The sequence below is a fragment of the Giraffa tippelskirchi genome, chromosome 4 (genome assembly GCF_054371585.1).
Source record: "Giraffa tippelskirchi isolate mGirTip1 chromosome 4, T2T-mGirTip1v1.2.pri, whole genome shotgun sequence".
Classification (NCBI taxonomy): domain Eukaryota; kingdom Metazoa; phylum Chordata; class Mammalia; order Artiodactyla; family Giraffidae; genus Giraffa; species Giraffa tippelskirchi.
This window is the reverse complement of record NC_137278.1, coordinates 31049477-31069388: the sequence shown is the minus strand read 5'-3', so window position 1 is coordinate 31069388 and position 19912 is coordinate 31049477. Positions and strand designations below refer to the sequence as shown.

Here is a 19912-nt window from a genome sequence, read left to right as displayed (position 1 = left end):
TTTAAACTCTGTGCTTGTAGGGGGAAAAATGAAAAGGGAGATCTGCGTTCCAGTTTCAGCATTGCTAGGAGACCCGTTGAATGTGAAAGTTCTTGTAAAACTTCATTAAAGTGTTATTAGGGGGACTTCCCTGGTGGTTCAGTGGTTAAGACTCTGCGCTCCCAATGCAGTGGGCACAGGTTCAATCCCTGGTTGGGGAACTAGGATCCCACATGCCGCACAGCATAGCCTGAAATAAAAAGTGTTAGGTACCAATTTTCCTTCTCTTCTGTGGAAGAAATAAAAAAAAATGCTGTTAACATATTTTGTGCCAACCCCTCTCTTAGGTGGTGTTGCAGAGAATCTGTTTTAATCTTAGTGAAACAGCCTTCAGGGTTACGGTGAGGATGAGGAGGCCAAGTCTCAGAGAAGTTAAGTGACTTGCTCCAGGCCACACAGCCTGCTGGTGATGGGGGAGGTTCTCTGTGACTGCATGGCCCAGCCTCTTTGCCATGTGTTCATCCACCAGTGGGCCCCTCCAAGGGTCTGCCGGGAGCACGGCTTCCCAGGTGGGGACCCGGTGGGCAATGTGTGGCTGTCATTGCAGGCTCTGGCCCGTCTTCCTTAGGTTGTGGAGGCTGGTTGCTGCAGAGGTGTCTTCTCCCCTGCTCCTTCCCGCCCTGCAGCTCCTGGGAGAGTTTTTTTCCAAAACATCTAAGTTAGCTTCAATGAACAGAGGCCTTCCCCCAGCAGCAGAGCTTCACAAGATCTCTGAGGACAGCTGACACCCTAGAGCTGCAGTCTTCCCCTCCACCCCCCATTTGGGGAATGTTCTGGAATCTGCAGGCCTGAATGAGCTTACAGAGTGAGGTCAGCCTGAGTACTTGAACCATGAGCCTGCCTCTGGTGGGGTGACTTCCATCTTAAAGCCCCACTTAGAACCACCCCTGTCCCTGTGGGCTGTTAGAGACTGTGCAGGACGTGGTGACTCGTCAGATTCCAAGAGGAAGGATTTCGTAAAGGAGTTTTCTCACGGTTGCATTTCTGAGCTGGGGTATTATAAACACTTGGTCCAGCTGTCGTGGGTAGACAAAGTTTTAGTCTGATTGTTTACCCACTTGGGAGATTCATTCATTTTATTCATTATTTTTAGAATCTTGTGTTTAAAAGGAAAAAAAAGAACAATTCTTTTTTTATAGTTATGTTTATTTTTAATTGATGATTGCTTTACAGTATTGGTTTGATTTCTGCCATACATCCACATGAATCAGCCATAGGTACACACATGTCCCCTCCTTCCCACCTCCCGGGCTTTCCCACCCCTCTAGGTTGTTATAGAGCCCCAGTTTGGGTTTCCTGAGTCATGCAACAAACTCCCATTGGCTATCTGTTTTACATATGGTAGTGTATATGCTTCCATGCTACTGTCTCCATTCATCTCAAGGAACAATTCTTTTGAAGTAAGACTGCTGCCCAGTCTAAAGGAGGCCACTAGGGCATGAAGAGGTGACCTCAACGGCACCCTAGAGCAGTCTTCTCAGGCATAGCCTGTCTAGGTGGGCGGCCAGGTTGTGCTGTCGTGGCCAGCCCAGGACCATGGGGAGGAGCAGGAGTGAGGGTCTGTGCATCTGGGCTGCTGCTCACTTTCAGAACTGGAAAGTGGAGCTGGAACTCTCCAGATTCATCCTTTGGATGATATAGAGGCAGAGGGCCACGCTCATTCACTGGCTGCAGTATCAGAGCCTATTACCATGTTTCTGAGACCCCATCTCTCTCTGGAGCATGTGTAATGCCATCTAACCTCTTCCTGAATGAACGCGGCACCCCACCCATCCCTACCCTTCTCTTGCCTCTTTGTATGCTCTGCTTTATACTTTGGATATTTCTCAGACTGTCCCCCTCCTGCTGTCCTGGGGGTCTGCACCATCCTGGGGGAGTAACTGAGCCCCATTCCTCTCTGATCTTAGGGTGGGAGAGGGTAGGGTGCTGCAGATGGGATGTTAATTAGAAGGCTGGGTCCTGGGAGGTCGTGGGGGGCCAGAGGTTGACTTTAGGATGGTTTCTTGTCTGCTTATCCGTGTTCAGAGGCTGAAGGGATCAGCTGAGTGGGGAATCTGTGTTGTGGTTTCATTACCTGGTGTGTCCAGCCCAACTGCTCTGGCTTCCTGAGCACCGGGTGCGGGGTGGGGGCTGGGGTGGATTCTGGGGACACAGGGGTGAGAAGGACAGCAGTGCTGGCCTTACCAGGTGCCCTGTCTGTGAGAGACAGGACAGAACCCTATATGAGGAGGGTGGGGAAGGGATGGAGGGGAGGAAGGGAGATGGAGGTTGAGCAGGAAGAGAGGCAGCCAGGTGGGCTGGGGTGTTGGGGGAGGTATTTATGCAGCAGTAGGTACAAGAAAGGCGGCTCCGAAGAGAGTTGAATTCTGACAAGAAGGCCCTTCCCCACTCACTGGAGTGGGAGGACCAGAAAATTCATCCCAGACCAGCAGAGCTCAAGGTTCAGCTTGAAGAAGCCCATTTGTCGTAATCACGAGAAAGACTCATCTCAGATTCTCTCCAGGGTTCAAGCTTTCCTGGCGGCCAAAAGTTTGCAAAAGCTGGTCCAAAGCTGGGTCTGCAGCTTTTGAATGGTAGTGTGAGAGGCAATACTAGCAGATGAGTTAGAGAGATGACAGCTGCCTGCCTTGTCCATCATCATGGCCTCGCCTGGACCTAGACCTTCTCTGGCAGCGCTGGGCTCGTGGTCCCTGGGGTGGCCTCCTGGTCACCTTTGATTCCTCCGTGCAGCCCTGGGTGGGGGTGGGGGCTCACTGCTGAAGGAGCACAACTCATTGTTTCAAAGCACGTTTTGGGGGAGCACATTCCTTTTGCTAAGTGAGACACACTTACATTTATAAATATGAAACAGGTAATTTAGGAATTCCTGAGCCTAGAGCTAATGACCACCCATGTGTATGGAAATTGTGGAAATCTGTCGATGTACTGCTTTGTTTCAGATGAAAAGTGCAAGCAGCTCACAGTAAGTGCCTTAGGGCTGGTATCTTGGTGGAAATTTTAATTTTAGTGTTAAAAAATATCTAATAGCCTTTCTGGGAAAAGGTGGGGGTATAAATATATAAATTAGCCAAGGGTGCTTGTGGGATTGGATTGTGCATCAAAGAATAAGAAGAGAGGACTTCCCAGGTGGTGCTAGTGATAAAGAGACCACCTGCAGGAGGATTCTTGCAGGAGATGCAAGAGACGCAGGTTCCATCCCTCGGTCGGGAAGATAGGGAATGGCAACCCACTCCAGTATTCTTGCCTGGAAAATTCCATGGGCAGAGAAGACCGGCGGGCTGCAACCCATGGGGGTCACAAAAAGTTGGACATGACTGAGCGAGCAGGAAGAAACCTTATCCTCTAGTTATGAGCCCTTGTTTAATTTCAATTTCTTCTCCTGTAAAATCAGAATAACATCACCTACCTTGTGAAGATTCAATGAGATGAGGCGGGTAAGGTGCGTGCCCATGTCTAGGATGTAAGGTTGGGATGTGAAGGGGTGTTACAGGCAAGGGAACTGGACAAGATCAGGGGCTCCCGGCCCTGGCTGCATTTCCGGGGTCCCCTGGGAGTGTGTGCAGCCTGCCCTGCCAGTCACCTGTGCACACCTGGGGTGGAGCAGCTGGGCCCCCATCACCCCAGGGGACCTGTTGCAGTGCATCCCCTGGCCCCTCCCCAGAGCAGACCCCTGCTTTCTTGGCTGGAGGTCTCCTTGGCTAGGCAGCATCACCTGGCAGATTTGTGTCCTGGATTTGGAGGCTGAGAGTTGGCCTGTTGTCATGGGCGGAGCCTCTCTCCACTTCTGCCTGGCCCTGAGGGGTTACCGAGCTCCTTCCAGGCCTCAGAACTGTGGCTGCACATGAGAGAGGTCAGGTGGACTAGAGCAGCCGCACCCCATGAGGGCCTTTTCTTCAGTTGAAGCAAGTTTAGAGAATTGGGGGTGCTCCAGGAGACCCAAGGCCTGGGACTGTGGGAAGAATCGCCTGGAAACAGATGCGCTCACTGAAAGGTTCCCTGGCATGGATAGCACCTGCAGGACCCACCTGAGCCTCCAGCGCAGCCTCCACCTGGCCCAGATGTGGCCGTTTGCCTCCATATCCTTGCAGCTGAGAGTGCAGGTCAGGAAGGGGGTGAGGTTTCCCAGGACCAGGGGTGCCCAGGGCACGGGAGGCAGCATGACTCTCTGGCCAACCTGGAACCAACCTGCTGTCCTTCCCCTGGCCTCTCGGGACCAGGTCTCCAATCCCAACCTTTGTCCTCAGTGAGGTCAGAGGACCAGTGTCAGGGCTGAGGGACCTTCCAGATGAGTCAGTCCCTCCCTCAGCTCAAAGATGATGAAACAAACTCGGGCTGGTTATTTGACCTGGCAGCACCTGGCTGGTAAGGGGCACTGCCAGAGTCCAGGGCTCCCCTTGAATGTACTTTCTAGACTCTGTTCCTGCAAGTGGCATTGTAAAAATGGATTTTATTTTAAAATACATGCAGTTCTATGAAAGGAATGCTGTCTGGCCTACATGGCCCCAGGCATGAACCAAATCTGAATCCTCTTCTAGTTTTTGGATTATAATCTTTGGTTTGGAACTTCTCCACTAGAGCTGCTCTCTGCTGGTCTGTCTGCAAGTTAGGTTTTCTTCAGTGGATGCCTCAGTAGGTAATGCATAACAGTGATTCCTGACACAAGTTCAGTTCAGTTCAGTCGCTCAGTTGTTTCTGACTCTTTGCGACCCCATGGACTACAGCACACCAGGCTTCCTTGTCCATCACCAACTCCTGGAGCTTGCTCAAACTCATGTCCATCAAGTCAGTGATGCCATCCAGCCATCTCATCCTCTGTCGTCCCCTTCTCCTTCTGCCTTCAGTCTTTCCCAGCATCAGGGACTTTTCCAATGAGTCAGTTCTTCGCATCAGGTGGCCAAAGAATTGGCCCTTCAGCATCAGTCCTTCCAATGAATATTCAGGGTTGATTTCCTTTAGGATTGACTGGTTTGATCTCCTTGCAGTCCTTGGGACTCAAGAGTCTTCTCCAACACTGCAGTTCAAAAGCATAAATTCTTCAGTGCTCAGCTTTCTTTGTGGTCCAGCTCTCACACCCATACATGACTACTGGAAAAACCATAGCTTTGACTATATGGACCTTTGTCAGCAAAGTAATGGCTCTGCTTTTTAATATGCTGTCTAAGTTTGTCATAGCTTTTCTTCCAAGGAGCAAGTGTCTCAGCACGGTACCTTTTACACAGCCTGCCTCTTCCATGCTTGTGAGTGGTCAGGAAGACCCCTGAGTGTGGAGCTCTGTCCCCAGCCGTGTGACAGCCCAGGCTGGCTGTGGCCAGGGCAGACACAGGCCGGTGGCCCCAGGTTATCCCACCTTGTCTGGAGCCCCTGGTTCAGTTGCTGACACTGGCAGGTGTTGGGTCCAGGTGTGTGGCACCTCCCTTACCCTCCAGGACCCTGAGCCCTGTCAGTCCCGAGACTCTCGGCCTGGTGGCTACTGTATCTGGACTGCTCCCCCACTCCGAGGACTTTTATGGGGTGCTGCTACTCCATGAGTATGCATGGGGAGCAGCCTGACCTTGACAGTCTAGTTTCCTGAGCCATGAACTTGAGGGCAAGCAGATTTCTAAGGCCCCACGGGCCCCATGGAGAGTAGCCTCTGGGCTGATGGAGTTTCCCGGACCTCACAGTAGACTGGCTTTGAGACTCAGTGATCTGTGTGATTTGCTTTGACTCATTGAACATAAATTATAAATTAGCAGCTTTTTTGATCATCAGATGTTTAATAAAGTGGCCTGAGGCCATACTGATACTGATTGCTCGTGGGAATTGGCTGTCATGGTCCAGAAGAAGGTGCAGGAGATGTCCCAAAGGACTTTGAGATCCCACCTGCTTGCCCCACAAATGGTGTAGGCCATCAGAGCTGCCCAGGCCCAAGATCCGGCTATTGCTAATTGCCAGAACCAACTGTCTAAGAAGCTTGTGAAATTATCACCCAGTGACTTGATTATCAGCACCAAGACACACCTCTGTTATTGTACATCTCACCTACTAATTAATTCATTACTAAGTGGGCCTTTCTTGAGTGCCCCCCAACACCCACAGGCTCAGATTGGTAGCCAAGTACAAGCTCTTTAGGAAGCTTCTTTCTGAGTGGTAGGTTCTCCTAGTTAGTATCAACCAGCAGCCCTGATGAAACATTAAAACAGAAGGGATACAGCGTAACCAAGGATACTCAGAAAATTAATGTTACAATTAACTTGCCTTATTATCTATTAAACCTTCTTGCTTAAAAATCTAAAATGGACTTCCCTGCATTTTTCACCTACCTCAGAATTTATTATGTTCCACTGGACTGGTCTTTTCTTCCCCTAGGGCCAGGAACTAAGAACTGTCTCCCTTCCTACCTCTCAATTTCCACCTTCTGCTCCAAAAACCACACGCTTGAGAGGAGAGGTCTGTCCACCTCTGACAGGCCCTCAGAGAATCAAGGCAGGGAACCTGGGGCAGCCTCAGGGGAGTAAGAAGCACCAGACCTGGAAACAGGCCTTGTTGGAGAAGATTCCCAGCCAGTGGTCTTAGAGAAGTGGGAGGAACTAGAACCTTTGTTGTTGTCCAGTCGCTAAGTCATGTCTGACTCTTTGCGACCCCATGGTCTGCAGGATGCCAGGCTCCTCTGTCCTTCGCTATCTCCTGAAGTTTGTTCAGACTCATGTCCATTGAGTTAGTGATGCCATCCAACCATCTCATTCTCTGTTGCTCCTTTCTCCTCCTGCCTTTAGTCTTTCCCAGCATCAGGGTCTTTTCCAATGAGTTGGCTCTTTGCACCAGGTGGCCAGAGTATTGGAGCTTTACCTTTAGCATCAGCCCTTCCAATGATTACTCAGGGTTGATTTCCTTTAGGATTGACTGGTTTGATTTCCTTGCTGTCCAGAGGACTCTCAAGAGTCTTCTCTAAACCACAGTTTGAAAGCATCAGCTCTTCAGTGGTCAGCCTTCTTTATGGTCCAGCTTTCATGTCCATACATGACTACTGGAAAAAATATTATTCTTGCCTTGCAAACCCCATGAACAGTATGAAATTAGAACCTGGTCCAGCCCAAAATAGGGCCAAGTTGGGTCAGAGATTGGAGCTGGCAGCAGCCAGCACCCGGAAATCAGGTGTAGTTTGGATGTCAGGTCCACAGTCAAAGTTACCTCTGGCCACCTCTGGGAGCTAGGGACCAGGGACACGTAGGGCAGCCTGAAGGGTGCCAGGGCTGGGGAAACAGCCTCTTGATGCCCAAAGAAGCCCTTGGTGTTAGTACACTGAGCTCACCGGACCGACATTAGATCCCAAACTCCTTCTTCTGCTTCCTGTAGCTTTAGTTCCTTGTGAGACCTGGATGTTGGTGCTGGCCACCCTCTTACCAGGTGGCAGGTGAGTTGGCTCAGAGGGTGCACGTGAATCCTAGAGGTCTGTAACCTGTGACTCACATGTTAGGTAGCATTGTGATAACGGAAGCAGCCTAGGACCTCTTCTGCTCTCCTGTGACATTCCCTATGACCTGTAGCTGTTAGGATTATACACGCCTGGCCAGTAGATCTGGTTCGCTTTCCTCCCCAGCTATTCAGCACAGTGCCTAAATGCACCTATGAAGTAAGGGTAAGTGGTCATTGAACGAGTAAGTGGGTGAATGGATGAGTAACGGAGGGACCACTCAGGCCTCGCAGTGGGCAGGATGGGCCAGCTTGGCTACCATGTAAAGGAGAGTGGGAGAACAGTGGTCCTCCTGTCAGCCTTCCAGGCCTGGAGCCACACCCTTGAATAGTTTCAGGCATCCATGGTGGTGGGGCAGGGTCTACTCCAGGGATCTGAATACCAGCTCAAGGCCAGAAGCTCTGCTAGGCACCTCCCTGGACCCTGGGCAACCTGGGGATGGATTTTGGTCCCCTCCCTCTCCTGAAGGTGGGCCCTGACCATTGTCCTTTCCTCTCCTCCTCCTTGGAATGCAGATTTTGGCCAACGTCTTCCTCTACCTGTGCGCCATCGTCGTGGGCATCATGTCCTACTACATGGCAGACCGCAAGCACCGCAAGGCCTTCCTGGAGGCCCGCCAGTCTCTGGAGGTGAAGATGAACCTGGAGGAGCAGAGTCAGCAGCAGGTCAGGCTCTCTGGGGAAGGCGTTGGGGCAGTACCGGCCTGGGACCCCAGTTTGGGGCCTGTTGGAAGGGAGTGAGCCCAGTTACTTCTGGGTCTCCAGGGCTCAGTGGGGCTTGGAGTTTGAATTCTCTTTTACTAGAGTTGTTGTTGTTCAGTTCCTCAGTCGTGTCCAACCCTTTGCGACCCCATGGACTACAGCACACCAGACTTTCCTGTCCTTCACTGTCTCCTGGAGTTTGCTCAAACTCATGTCCACTGAGTCGGTGATATGATCCAACCATCTCATCCTCTGTCACCCCCTTCTCCTCCTGCCTTCAGTCTTTCCCACCATCAGGGTCTTTTCCAGTGAGTTGGCTTTTCACATCAGGTGGCCAAAGTATTGGAGCTTCGGTATCAGTCCTTCCAATGAATAATCAGGATTGATTTCCTTTAGAATTGACTGGTTTGATCTCCTTGCAGTCCATAGGACTCTGAAGAGTCTTCTCCAGCACCACAGTTTCTTTGGAGGCATCACTCGTATCCCTCTGTCACTCCCTCTTGTGCAGATTCATGCTACCCACCTACTGTGTGCTCAGGGCTCCCTGCGGTGGGGTGGGGGTGGAAGACACATTCCCTGGCCTCAGGGTCCTCTTGGGTGAAGTCTGTCATCCCCTCCTCCCTCCTCCCATGGGCACTGTTTCCTTTGCACTCAGGGCAAGCTCCCCACTGCCTTCTCCTGCTAAGTCATTTGTGAACACAGTAAAACCAGCCCAGCCCCTGGGGACCCCACTGTTTACATTTTTCCATTGAGAGAAGTGCCTGCTGTCCCCACGCTGTGTTTACTGGCTTCACTCCAGCCTCATCCACCGCAGAAGCTCCCTGCTCTCATGTGACTCAGTCTTTTAAATAGTTTTTGGTCTGGATTTGTCTCAGATGCTTTTTGAAGGTCTTCAGAAATTTCATCTGCCAGTTTCCTGTTCTTCATAGGTTGACTTCCCCTGAATAAACGAACTCAGTAGGTTGAAAATATATGCCTCTCTGCTCTGGGAACCATGTCATTTTGTGTTCGGGTGGTGCTGTTTGCTCTGGGCTCAGCAGATTCACTGAAATTGCTGTTTTCATGGACCCTGCCACCCAGGTGGGCAGGGCAGTAGTTTCGAGGGGTTCCATTGGTGAACCTCACATTCTCCAGGCAGTGCTGTTTGAAGGCACACACTGACTCATTTAGCTGGTATGTCCTGGCTTCCTCTGTCCTGGGGTGTTTCTTCTCTCTCTGTTTACCAATGAGATCTAGAAGCTTCTGAGCTGAGCCTTGGACTCATCTCTTTCATAAGACAGGCTTTAGAAGGGGAACCATCCTGACTTCCATGGTGACAAGGGGCCATCATACCTGTCCCCTTCTCCTCGGCCCTGTGTCGTTTTGTTACTGAAGAGGTGCTTGCGGCTGGAACGTATTTAAAGAATCCTGCTTTACTGGCTTTATTGAGCCCCTTCAAAGGCATTCTTTAATTTCTGCCTTCTATACTGTCTTGGTTCTTGTTTGCATTTGATCTCTCATACTGTGGAGGCATCCCTCTGTGTTTTCTACATTAAAAAAAAAAAAAATGTGTGTGTCACCACTTAGCTAGACTTGAGGGCTCTTTTTTATATAGTCTGTGCAGTTTTGAGCATACTCATCTGTGTTGATCTTGTCAGTCTCATAGTGTATAATCCAGGACATCTTCAATCATGTTCCATGGTGCTTGGTGGGGGCCTTCTGGGGTGATGCTAAAGGCCCTGTGTCTCACCCTGGGTCTGTTTTTCTATGTGTGGATGATTTGGACAAGTTATCCACCTTGTAGAGCCTCACTTTCCTCATCTTCAAAGTGGGAGTATTGCTACTCCAAAGTGGAGATGTTGATGATCATCATCTTGCTGAGGGTCCCCTGAGGGTCAAATGAGAAACACAGAAGTGCTTTGTAACTTGGAAAGCTGGGAGCGGTGATGGTCAGGCCACTAGGCCTGCTTTTTAATGCCTGGGCTGAATGCTCGCTCCTGGCAGGGTCAGTGCAGGGAACCTGGGGCCTGGCAGAGAGAATCACCCCTGTGTGCTCCAGGCCTCCTGGACACTATGGAGCAGCCAGAGGGTGCCTGGCTGTCTGCCCAGGCCATGTGGCAGCAGCAGGGCAGACACTGGCCCCAGAATGAGAGGTCCAGGGAGGCCGAAAGGAGGTGAAAGGAGAGGAGGGACACACCTGGGGTGCAGCAGGTGCCTGTAAATGTCCATCAAGTGGACTTTAGCCTGAGTGTGCCCTTGGGATAGTTCTTTCCCCTCTTTGGGCCTCAGTTTCCCTATATGTGAAGTGTAGACGATAATACATTTGCAGGTAAAATGGGATAATCTGTGTCAATCCCTTTGAGGATGAGAAAAGCACTGGAGTTCTGCCACCTGTGAGTTAACATTTGCTCGTGTTTTTCTTTAGGACTTTTGTGACTATGTACATGAGACCTGCTTTCCATTTTAACTTTCTTTCTGTGTCCTTGACAGGTTTGGGTATCATGGTTATGCCAACTTATTAACTGGAGAAATGTTCCCTCTTTTAGGTTACTCTTTTAATGTTTAGAAGAATTCACTTGTGAAGCCCTATTGGGTCTGGAGTTTTTCTTTATGAGTAGATTGGTTCCTCTAAAAAGTAAAGGTCTACACTTCCTTTTGTGTGGGTTTTGGAAAGTTTTTGTTTTTTCAAGAACTTATCCATTTCATCTAAGTTTTCAAATTGTTGCTATACGTGTATTGTATTTTATCTCTGTGTGTCATTGTCTATGGGATTTGTGTTTCTTTTTTCATTACTGATATTGGTAATTTGTGCCTTATATTTTTAAATTTTTTCTTAATCTGTTTTACTAAGGTTAATTCACGTTTTAGACTTTTCAATGAAACACCTTTTTGGTTTTTTTGTACATTTCTATAATTCATTAATTTATACTTCTAACTTTGTCATTTTCTTCCATTTTCTTTGGGATTAATTTGGTGTTCTTTTTTATCTTCTTGAAATGGAACTTATATAGCTAATTTTCGGCATTTCTTTTCTAAAACATGTACTTTTGCTATAGATTTCCCTCGTTATGTTGCTTTAGCTTTATCCCACAAGTTTCAATATGTCATATTTCTGTTGTCAATTAGTTCAGTTTTCCAAATTCTAAAATTCATATTTTCTGAATCCATTGAGGTTCTTTTGATCCATGAACTGCTTAGGAGTACATTAGTTAATTTCCAAATATCTGGGGACTGTTTGAAAGTTATCTTTTTTTTTTTTTGCCACACCATGTGGTCTGAGGGATCTTAATTCCCCTACCAGCGACCAAACTGATGCCCCCTGCATTGGGAGTACAGAGTCTTCACCATTGTACCTGCAGGGAAGTTCCTAAAAGTTATCATTTTACTGTTGATTTTTAGGTTAATTTGACTATGGTCAAAGAACATGCTCTGTATGACTTTGGCCACCTGATGCAAAGAGCTGACTCATTTGAAAAGACCCTGATGCTGGGAAAGATTGAAGGCAGGAGGAGAAGGGGATAACAGAGGATGAGATGGTTGGATGGCATCACTGACTCAATGGACATGGGTTTGGGTGGACTCTGACAGTTGGTGATGGGCAGGGAGGCCTGGCATGCTTGCAGTTCATGGGGTTGCAAACAGTCAGACACAACTGAGTGACTGAACTGAACTATATGATTTTAGCCCTTTGAAATTTGTTGGAACTTGATTTTTGACCTAGCACGTGTCTGTATCAAAATGCCTTTCAAAAATGAAATAAGGTCAATAAATGTCAATTATGACTCATTTGCATCTACCCCAAAGTATTTTTGCCTCTTTGGTCACAATGCAAAGACCTCACAACACTTAATTCCCCCTCCCCCATATTTTCTAGCCACTGTAATGTATATTATTATTTATTTATTTCAGGTTTTTAAAAAATTGGGATGTGGTTGATTTACAATATTTTCTTAGTTTCAGGTGTACAACATAGTGATTTGATTGTAGTGTATAATTCAACATATATTTTAAACCCCACAAAACAGTCTTACACAATTATCATTTTTTTACAGTTAATAGTCATTACCTGTGTTTGCCCATATTTTACCCTTGGTTATACTCCACTTCTTCATTGCTGTACTTCCACCTTCTTGAGGAATTCCTTGTAATACTGCTTTTCATGTAGCTCTGGCACTAAATTCTCTCCATTTTTAATTGCTAGAAGAGTTTATTTTGATTTTAATTTTGAAAGCCACTTTTTAATCAGATAAAGAATTTTAGGTTGCCAGATTCTTACTTTCTGCCCTTTGAAGGAGTCTTTCCCTTGTCCTTGGGCTTCCATTGTATGCCAGCCGTAAGACACACTGTTGCTCCTGTTATTATTTATTTATTGAAGTGTTGTTGTTCAGTTGCTCAGTCATATTCTACCCTTTGCAACCCCATGGACTGCAACACACCAGGCTTCTCTGTCCTTCACTTCTCCTGAGTTTGCTCAAATTCATATCCATTGAGTTGGTGATGCCATCCAACCATCTCATCCTCTGTCGCTCCCTTCTCCTCCTGCCTTCAATCTTTTCCAGACCAGAGGGCCCAGATTCAATCCCTGGTTGGGGGACTAAGATCCCACAAGCCGTGGTGTGTCGAAAAAGAAAGGAAAAGAAAGACTTTGGCAACCCTGTACCAAGCAAGTCTGCCAGCACCATTTTTTTTTTCCCCAACAGCATTTGCTCATTTCATGTGTCTGGGTCACATTTTGGTAACTTTCACAATATTTCAAACTTTTTCATTAATTTTATATTTGCTGTGGTGATCTGTGATCAGGGGTTTTTGCTTTCATTATTGTATTTATTTGGGGGGCACCATGAATTGCACCCATATGATACAGCAAATTTAATAAATAATATTTATTCTGACCGCTCCGCTGACTGGCCATTCCCCTATCTCTCTCTCCCTCTCCTCAGACCTTCCTATTTTCTGAGACTCAACAATATTGAAATTAGGCCAGTCAGTACCCCTACAGTGGCCTCTGAGTGTTCAAGTGAAAGGAAAACTCACATGACTCTCACTTTAAATCAAAAGCTAGAAATGATTAAGCTTAGTGAGGAAGGCATGTCAGAAGCCAAGACAGCCCAGAAACTAGGCCTCCTGCACTAGTTAGCCAAGTTGTGAATACGAAGGGAAAGTTCCTAAGAAAGCAGAACAGCCTTATCGCTGATATGGAGAGTTTTGGTGATATGGTTAGAAGATGAAACCTGCCACAACCTTCCTTGAAGCCAAAGCCTAATCCAGAGCAAGGCCCTCACTGTCATCAGTTCTGTGAAGGCTGAGAGAGGTGAGGAAGCTGCAGAAGAAAAGTTTGAAGCCAGCAGAGGTTGGTTTCTGAGGTCTAAGGAAGAGGCCATCTCCATAACATAAAAATGGAAGGTGAAGCAGCAAGTGCTGATGTAGAAGCTGCAGCAAGTTATCTGGAAGTTCTAGCTAAGATCATTAATGAAAGTGGCTACACTAAACTATAGGTTTTCAATGTAGATGAAATAGCCTTCTATTAGAAGAAGATATCATCTAGGACTTTCATAGCTAGACAGGAGAAGTCAATGCCTGACTGCAAAGCATCAAAGAATGAGCTGCCTCTCTTAATAGGGGCTAATGCAGTTGGTGACTTGGGAGTTGAAACCAATGCTTATTTACCATTCTGAACATCCTAGGACCCTTAAGAATTATGCTACATCGCCTCTCCCTGTGCTCTATAAATGGAACAACAAAGCCTGGATGGCAGCACATCTGTTTACAGCATATTTTTACTGAATATTTGAAGCCCACCATCTAGACCTAATGCTTAGAAGAAAGGATGCCTTTTAAAATATTACTGCTCATTAACAATGCACCTGGTCACCCAAGAGCTCTGATGAAGAAGTATAAGATTAATGTTTTTTTCATACCTGCCCACATAACATCCATTCTTCTGCCCATGGATCAAGTAGTAATTTCAACTTACAGGTCTCGTTATTTAAGAAATATATTTTGTAAGGCTATATCTGCCATAGGGAGTGATCCCTCTGATAGATCTGGGCAAAGTAAATTGAAAATTTTCGGGAAAGGATTCCCTAGTTTAGATGCCATTATGAACATTTGTGATTCATGGGAAGAAGTCAAGATATCAACATTAACAGAATCTGATTCTAACCTTCATGAATGACTGAGGGGTTCAAGACTTCAGTGGAGGAAATAATGCAGATATGGTAGAAATAGCAAGAGAGACAGAATTAGAACTGGAGGCTGAAGATGTGACTGAATTACTGATAAAACTAATGGATGAAGTATGGCTTCTTATGAATGAACAAATAAGATGGTTTCTTGATAGATTCTACTCCTGGTGAAGATGCTGTGAAGATTGTTGAAATGACATCAAAGACTTTATTAATAGAATATTACATAAATTTAGTTGATAAAACAGAAGCTCAGTTTGAGAGGATTGACTCCAGTTCTGAAAGTTTTACTATGGGTAAATTGCTATCAAACAGCATTACATGCTATGAGAGACCATTTATGAAAGAGTCAATTGATGCTGCAGACTTCATTGTCTTATTTTAAGAAATTGCCTCAGTCACCCCAACCTTCAGCAGCTACTACCCTGATCAGTTAGCAGCCATCAACTTCAAGGTAAGGCCCTCACCAGAGAAAAGATCATGACTTGTTGAAGGGTGAGATGACGGTTAAAAATTTTTAGCAATGAAGTATTTTTTCTGATATGCTGTTGCACACTTAATAGACTCCAATATAGTGTGAACATAACTTTTATATGCACTGAGAAACCAAAAAATCCATGTATTCACTTTATGGCAATATTCACGTTATTGCAGTGTTCTAGAACTGAACCCACAATATCTCCAAGGTGTGCCTATATAGACTTTTCACACACAAATGGTATGTTCACTCTTCTGCACTCTCTGTTCACCCAGTCCCTTAGAGAGGGTTCCAAGTCCATGTTGCATTGCCTCATGCTTTTTGTGACTGTGTTGAATTCCATTGTGTAGAGGTAACATCATTTATTTAAAAGGGCTTCTGTAAGTAGACATTTAGGTTATTTCCAGTTTTATGCTACTGCAAACGTTGCTATAATATATATCTTTATAGGGATACCATATTATATATGTATAAATATATCTGAAAGCTAAAAACCTAGAAGTGGAATTGCTTGATCAGTGCATTTTTAAAGTTGTATGTGTATACATATATGTGTGAACATGTATATATATATGTATATTTACTGTGATAAAATATACATAAGGTAGAATTTACCATCTTAAACATTTTGAAGTTTATAGTTCAGTGACATTAAGTATATTCCCAGTGTTGTACAGCCGTCACTACTCTTCGTCTCTAGAGCTTTTTCATTATTCCACACAGAAATTCTATACCCATTAAATATTAAATTTTCATCCTCCCCTTCCCTGGCCCCTGGAAATCACTATTCTACTTTCTGTCTTTATGAATTTGACTGTTCTAGGTACCTCATATACATTATTGTTGTTATTTAGTCACTAAGTCATGTCTGACTCTTTTGTGACACCGCGGACTGCAACCCACCAGGCTCCTCTGTCCGTGGGATTTCCCAGGCAAGAATACTGGAATGAGTTGCCATTTCCTTCTCCAGGGGATCTTCCCAACCCAGGGATTGAACCCACATCTTCTGCGCTGCAGATGGTTTCTTTACCACTGAGCCACTGTGAAACCCCCTCATATAAGTAGAATCCTACAATATTTTTCCTTTGGTAACTAGTTTATTTCACTTAGAATAATGTCTTCAGGGTTCATCCGTGTTGTAGCATGTATCAGAATTTCATTCCTTTTTAAGGTTTAATAATATTCCAGTGTATATATGTAACACATTTTGTTTATCCATTCATCTGTTGATGAGATCCACCTTTCAGCTCTAGTGAATGACGTCTGCATGCACTGTTATTGTGTAAGTATCTCTTTGACGCCCAGCTTTCCAAGCCTTTGGGGTATAAACACAAGTGGAATCGCTGGGTTATATGGTAGTTCTGTATTTAACTTTTTGAGGAACCAGGCACGTACATTTTTAATGTTGACTTGTCATTGTTGTTGTTGTTCATTCACGAAGTCCTGTCCAACTCTTTGCAACCCTATGGACTGCAGTACACCAGGCTTCCCTGTTCCCTTCGTTATCTCCCAGAGCTTGCTCAAACTTATGTCCATTGAGTCAGTGATGCTATCCAAGCATCTCATCCTGTCACCGCCTTCTCCTGCCCTCAGTGTTTCCCAGCACCAGCATCTTTTCCAATGAGTTGGTTCTTTGCATCAGGTAGCCAAAGGATTGGAGCTTCAGCCTCAGTCCTTCCAGTGAATATTCAGGATTTTCTTTAGGATTGACTGGTTTGATCTCCTTGCAGTCCAAGGGACTCTCAAGAGTCTTCTCCAGTACCACAATTTGAAAGCATCAATTCTTGGGTGCTCAGCCTTCTTTATGATCCAACTCTCACATCTGTACATGACTACTGGAAAAACATACCTTTGACTAGATGGACCTCTGTTGGCAAAGTGATATCTCTGCTTTTTAATACACTGTCTAGGTTTTTCATAGCTTTTCTTCCAAGGAGTAAGCATCTTTTAATTTCATGGCTACAGTCACCGTCCACGGTGATTTTGGAGCCGAAGAAAATAAAATCTATCACTGTTTCCACTTTTCACCTTTCTATTTGCCATTAAGTGATAGGACAGGATGTGAGGATGTTAGTTTTTTGAATGTTGAGTTTTAAATAAGCTTTTTCACTCTCCTTTCACTTTCATCAAGAGGCTCTTTACTTCCTTTTCACTTTCTGCCATTAGAGTGGTATCATCTGCATATCTGAGGTTGTTGATATTTCTCCCAGCCATCTTGATTCCAGCTTGTGATTCATCCAGCCTAGCATTTCACATTGATGTACTCTGTATATAAATAAAATAAGCAGGGTGACAATATACAGCCTTGATGTACTCCTTTCCCAATTTTGAACCAGTCCATTGTTCCATGTCCAGTTCTAACTGTTGCTTCTTGACCCACATACAGGTTTCTTAGGAGATAGATAAGGTGGTCTGGTATTCCCATCTCTTGAAGAATTTTTCACAGTTTGTTGTGATCCACACAGTCAAAGTCTTTAATGTAGTCAGTGAGGCAGAAGTAGATATTTTTCTGGCATTCCCTTGCTTTCTCTGTATCTTTCAAGGGATGTTGGCAATTTGATCTCTGGTTCCTCTGCCTTTTTTAAATCCAGCTTGTACACCTGGAAGTTCTTGTACTGCTGAAGCCTGGTATGAAGGATTTTGAGCATTATCTTGTTAGCATGTGAAATGAGTGCAGTTGTGCAGTAGTTTGAACATTCTTTGGCATTGCCCTTCTTTGGGATTGGAATGAAAACTGACCTTTTCCAGTCCTGTGGCCACTGCCGAGTTTTCCAAATTTGCTGACATACTGACATATTTAATGTTGATAAATATTACCAAATTGTCTCACAGAGGTTCAAACAATTTACGCTCCTCTCAGCAATGCATGAGAATGGACTTAGGCACTTAAGGTTTCCTTGTTGATCTAGAAAAGACTTCTTTGTTTTGGAACTCTTGCAGCTCCCCCCACAGATGTCTGTTGGAAACCCCAGCTGCAGGGAATAGGCCCCAAGGCAGTGATAGCATCCTGTGAGCTGTTGCCCACTGTTTCCTTATTTGAGTCAAGTCACAGCCAGGTGAACACAGGTTGGAAGAGTTTCTTTTTTCAGTATACATTGTACAATATTTGATCAAAACAGACAAGTACAAAGAAAAAATACTGATAGAGGCATATTCCTTCAAGTCTTTTTCCCTCCTTCTGTGTTTTGCAAGTGTTAACCCTTATAAAAGTCACAGCTTATTCTCAGATGTAGCAGTTTAGAACCAGATATTCAAGTTTTTTGCTCTCTCATATGCTTATTATGGAAGCTAAATGTAAAGGGTTTATTTAGCACAGTGCTAAGCCATGAAATTAAAAGACGCTTGCTCCTTGGAAGAAAAGCTATGACCAACCTAGACAGCATATTAAAAAGCAGAGACATTACTTTGCCAACAAAGGTCCATCTAGTCAAAGCTATGGTTTTTCCAGTAGTCATGAATGGATGTGAGAGTTGGACTATAAAGAAAGCTAAGCGCCAAAGAATTGATGCTTTTGAACTGTGGTGTTGGAGAAGACTCTTTAGAGTCCCTTGGACTGCAAGGAGATCCAGCCAGTCCATCCTAAGGGAAATCAGTCCTGAATATTCATTGGAAGGACTGATGCTGAAGCTGAAGCTCCAATACTTTGGCCACCTGATGCGAAGAAATGGCTCATTGGAAAAGACCCTGATGCTGGGAAAGATTGAAGACAAGAGAAGAAGGGGATGACAGAGGATGAGATGGTTGGATGGCATCACCTACACAATGGACATGAGTTTGAGCAAGCTCCAGGGGTTGGTGATGGACAGGCGTGCTGCAGTCCATGGGGTCACAAAGAGTCGACACGACTGAGCAACTGAACTGAACAGAAATAGTAGACCCTGAACTGTCTACCACTAATATTATTGTTGTTGGATACATTTTGAAGATACAGAGAAGTAGAGAAAAACTTCCCATAATCCAGGGGTTTCTTTTAAAAAATAATTTAAAAAATAGAATTTTTAAATTGGGCCCTCGGCTAGAACAGGCTTTCAAGTTTACTGGGATTTTTTTCTTTTTCCTTTTTGTTGAGGTGAAAAAGGCTGTGTTGAGACAAGGGAGCCCCTGGGTGATGAGAAGATGGGATGGGGTCTCGGATTCCAGTGACTCGGCTTGTCTCCTCCTCTGCCGGGAGAGTGGGGCCTCATGGGTTTGAGGCTCTAAGAGCGAGCATGGCCCTGGCAGGCAAGGGCCTCTTGTTGCATTGCTGAGCACTTATCTGACACTTTAGGCCATCCAGTGGGACCACAGGGTGGAGTTGTTTTTCTTTATTCTCATGTGACCATAGCTCCAGGGTTTAGTTGGGGACCTTGAGTGTTGCTAAGTGCCCAGCTGCCACCTGGCAACTGCAGGCATCCAGGAAATCCACCCAGCACACCTGTCACCAAGTATGGACTGCAGAATTATGAACCTTTTGGAATCATATCCTCAGAATCACTTCCCAGGGATGGGGAGTGGTTGGAGGAGCCTGTGGGGGAGGGTGGAGGGAGGATGGGAACACGGCTAGGCCGGCCTGCACTTTCCTTCAGATCACGTTCAGTTAGGAAGCCAACCAGGTCCTCACTGGGGGAGGAGAACTGCCCTTGGTCCCCACGCTCCCAGAGGAGGAAGCTGCAGGGGAGCCCAGGGTCAGAAAAGCAGTCATCATCACCCGTCCCCAGTGGGGGCCAGGGCCAAATCTCCTTCCTCCGTGGTGTCCTGGGGAATTCAGTGTGGGTGGGCACTTGGGGGGGGGGGTCCCACTCAGCTCCTGGTGGGATGTGCAGACAACAGTTGCTTCTTTCTGCCTCTCCTCCTACTTCAGCCCGAAGCCCAGGTCACCTGTGACCAGGGAAGGCCTTTCTTCCTTGTGCAGGAGTCTTTGCTGGGGTGGGCGACCTTCTGTCTTTGAGCAGGTCTCCAAGGGGAGCCTTACCCATTTACCATGAGAGTCAGACTTCTCAGGTAAGAGGGGCTTAGGACTCAGAATTATACCATTTCAAAAGCTCCATCTCCTGTCTTTTTCTGAATGTCTCTGCCCAAGCCGGCCTCCCTGTTCCCT

General features: G+C 46.0%; 1 protein-coding gene across 4 annotated transcripts in view; it reads left to right on the top strand.

Annotated features, from left to right (window-relative positions):
* Nucleotides 1-19912, top strand: part of ADCY3 (adenylate cyclase 3) — an 87839-nt gene that overhangs the window by 32578 nt on the left and 35349 nt on the right. For all 4 annotated transcript variants that reach the window (XM_081592722.1, XM_081592719.1, XM_081592720.1 and 1 more), the window contains exon 3: nucleotides 8008-8157. In XM_081592722.1, coding sequence (XP_081448848.1) covers nucleotides 8008-8157 — 150 coding nt within the window. The remainder of the gene's footprint in view (nucleotides 1-8007; nucleotides 8158-19912) is intronic.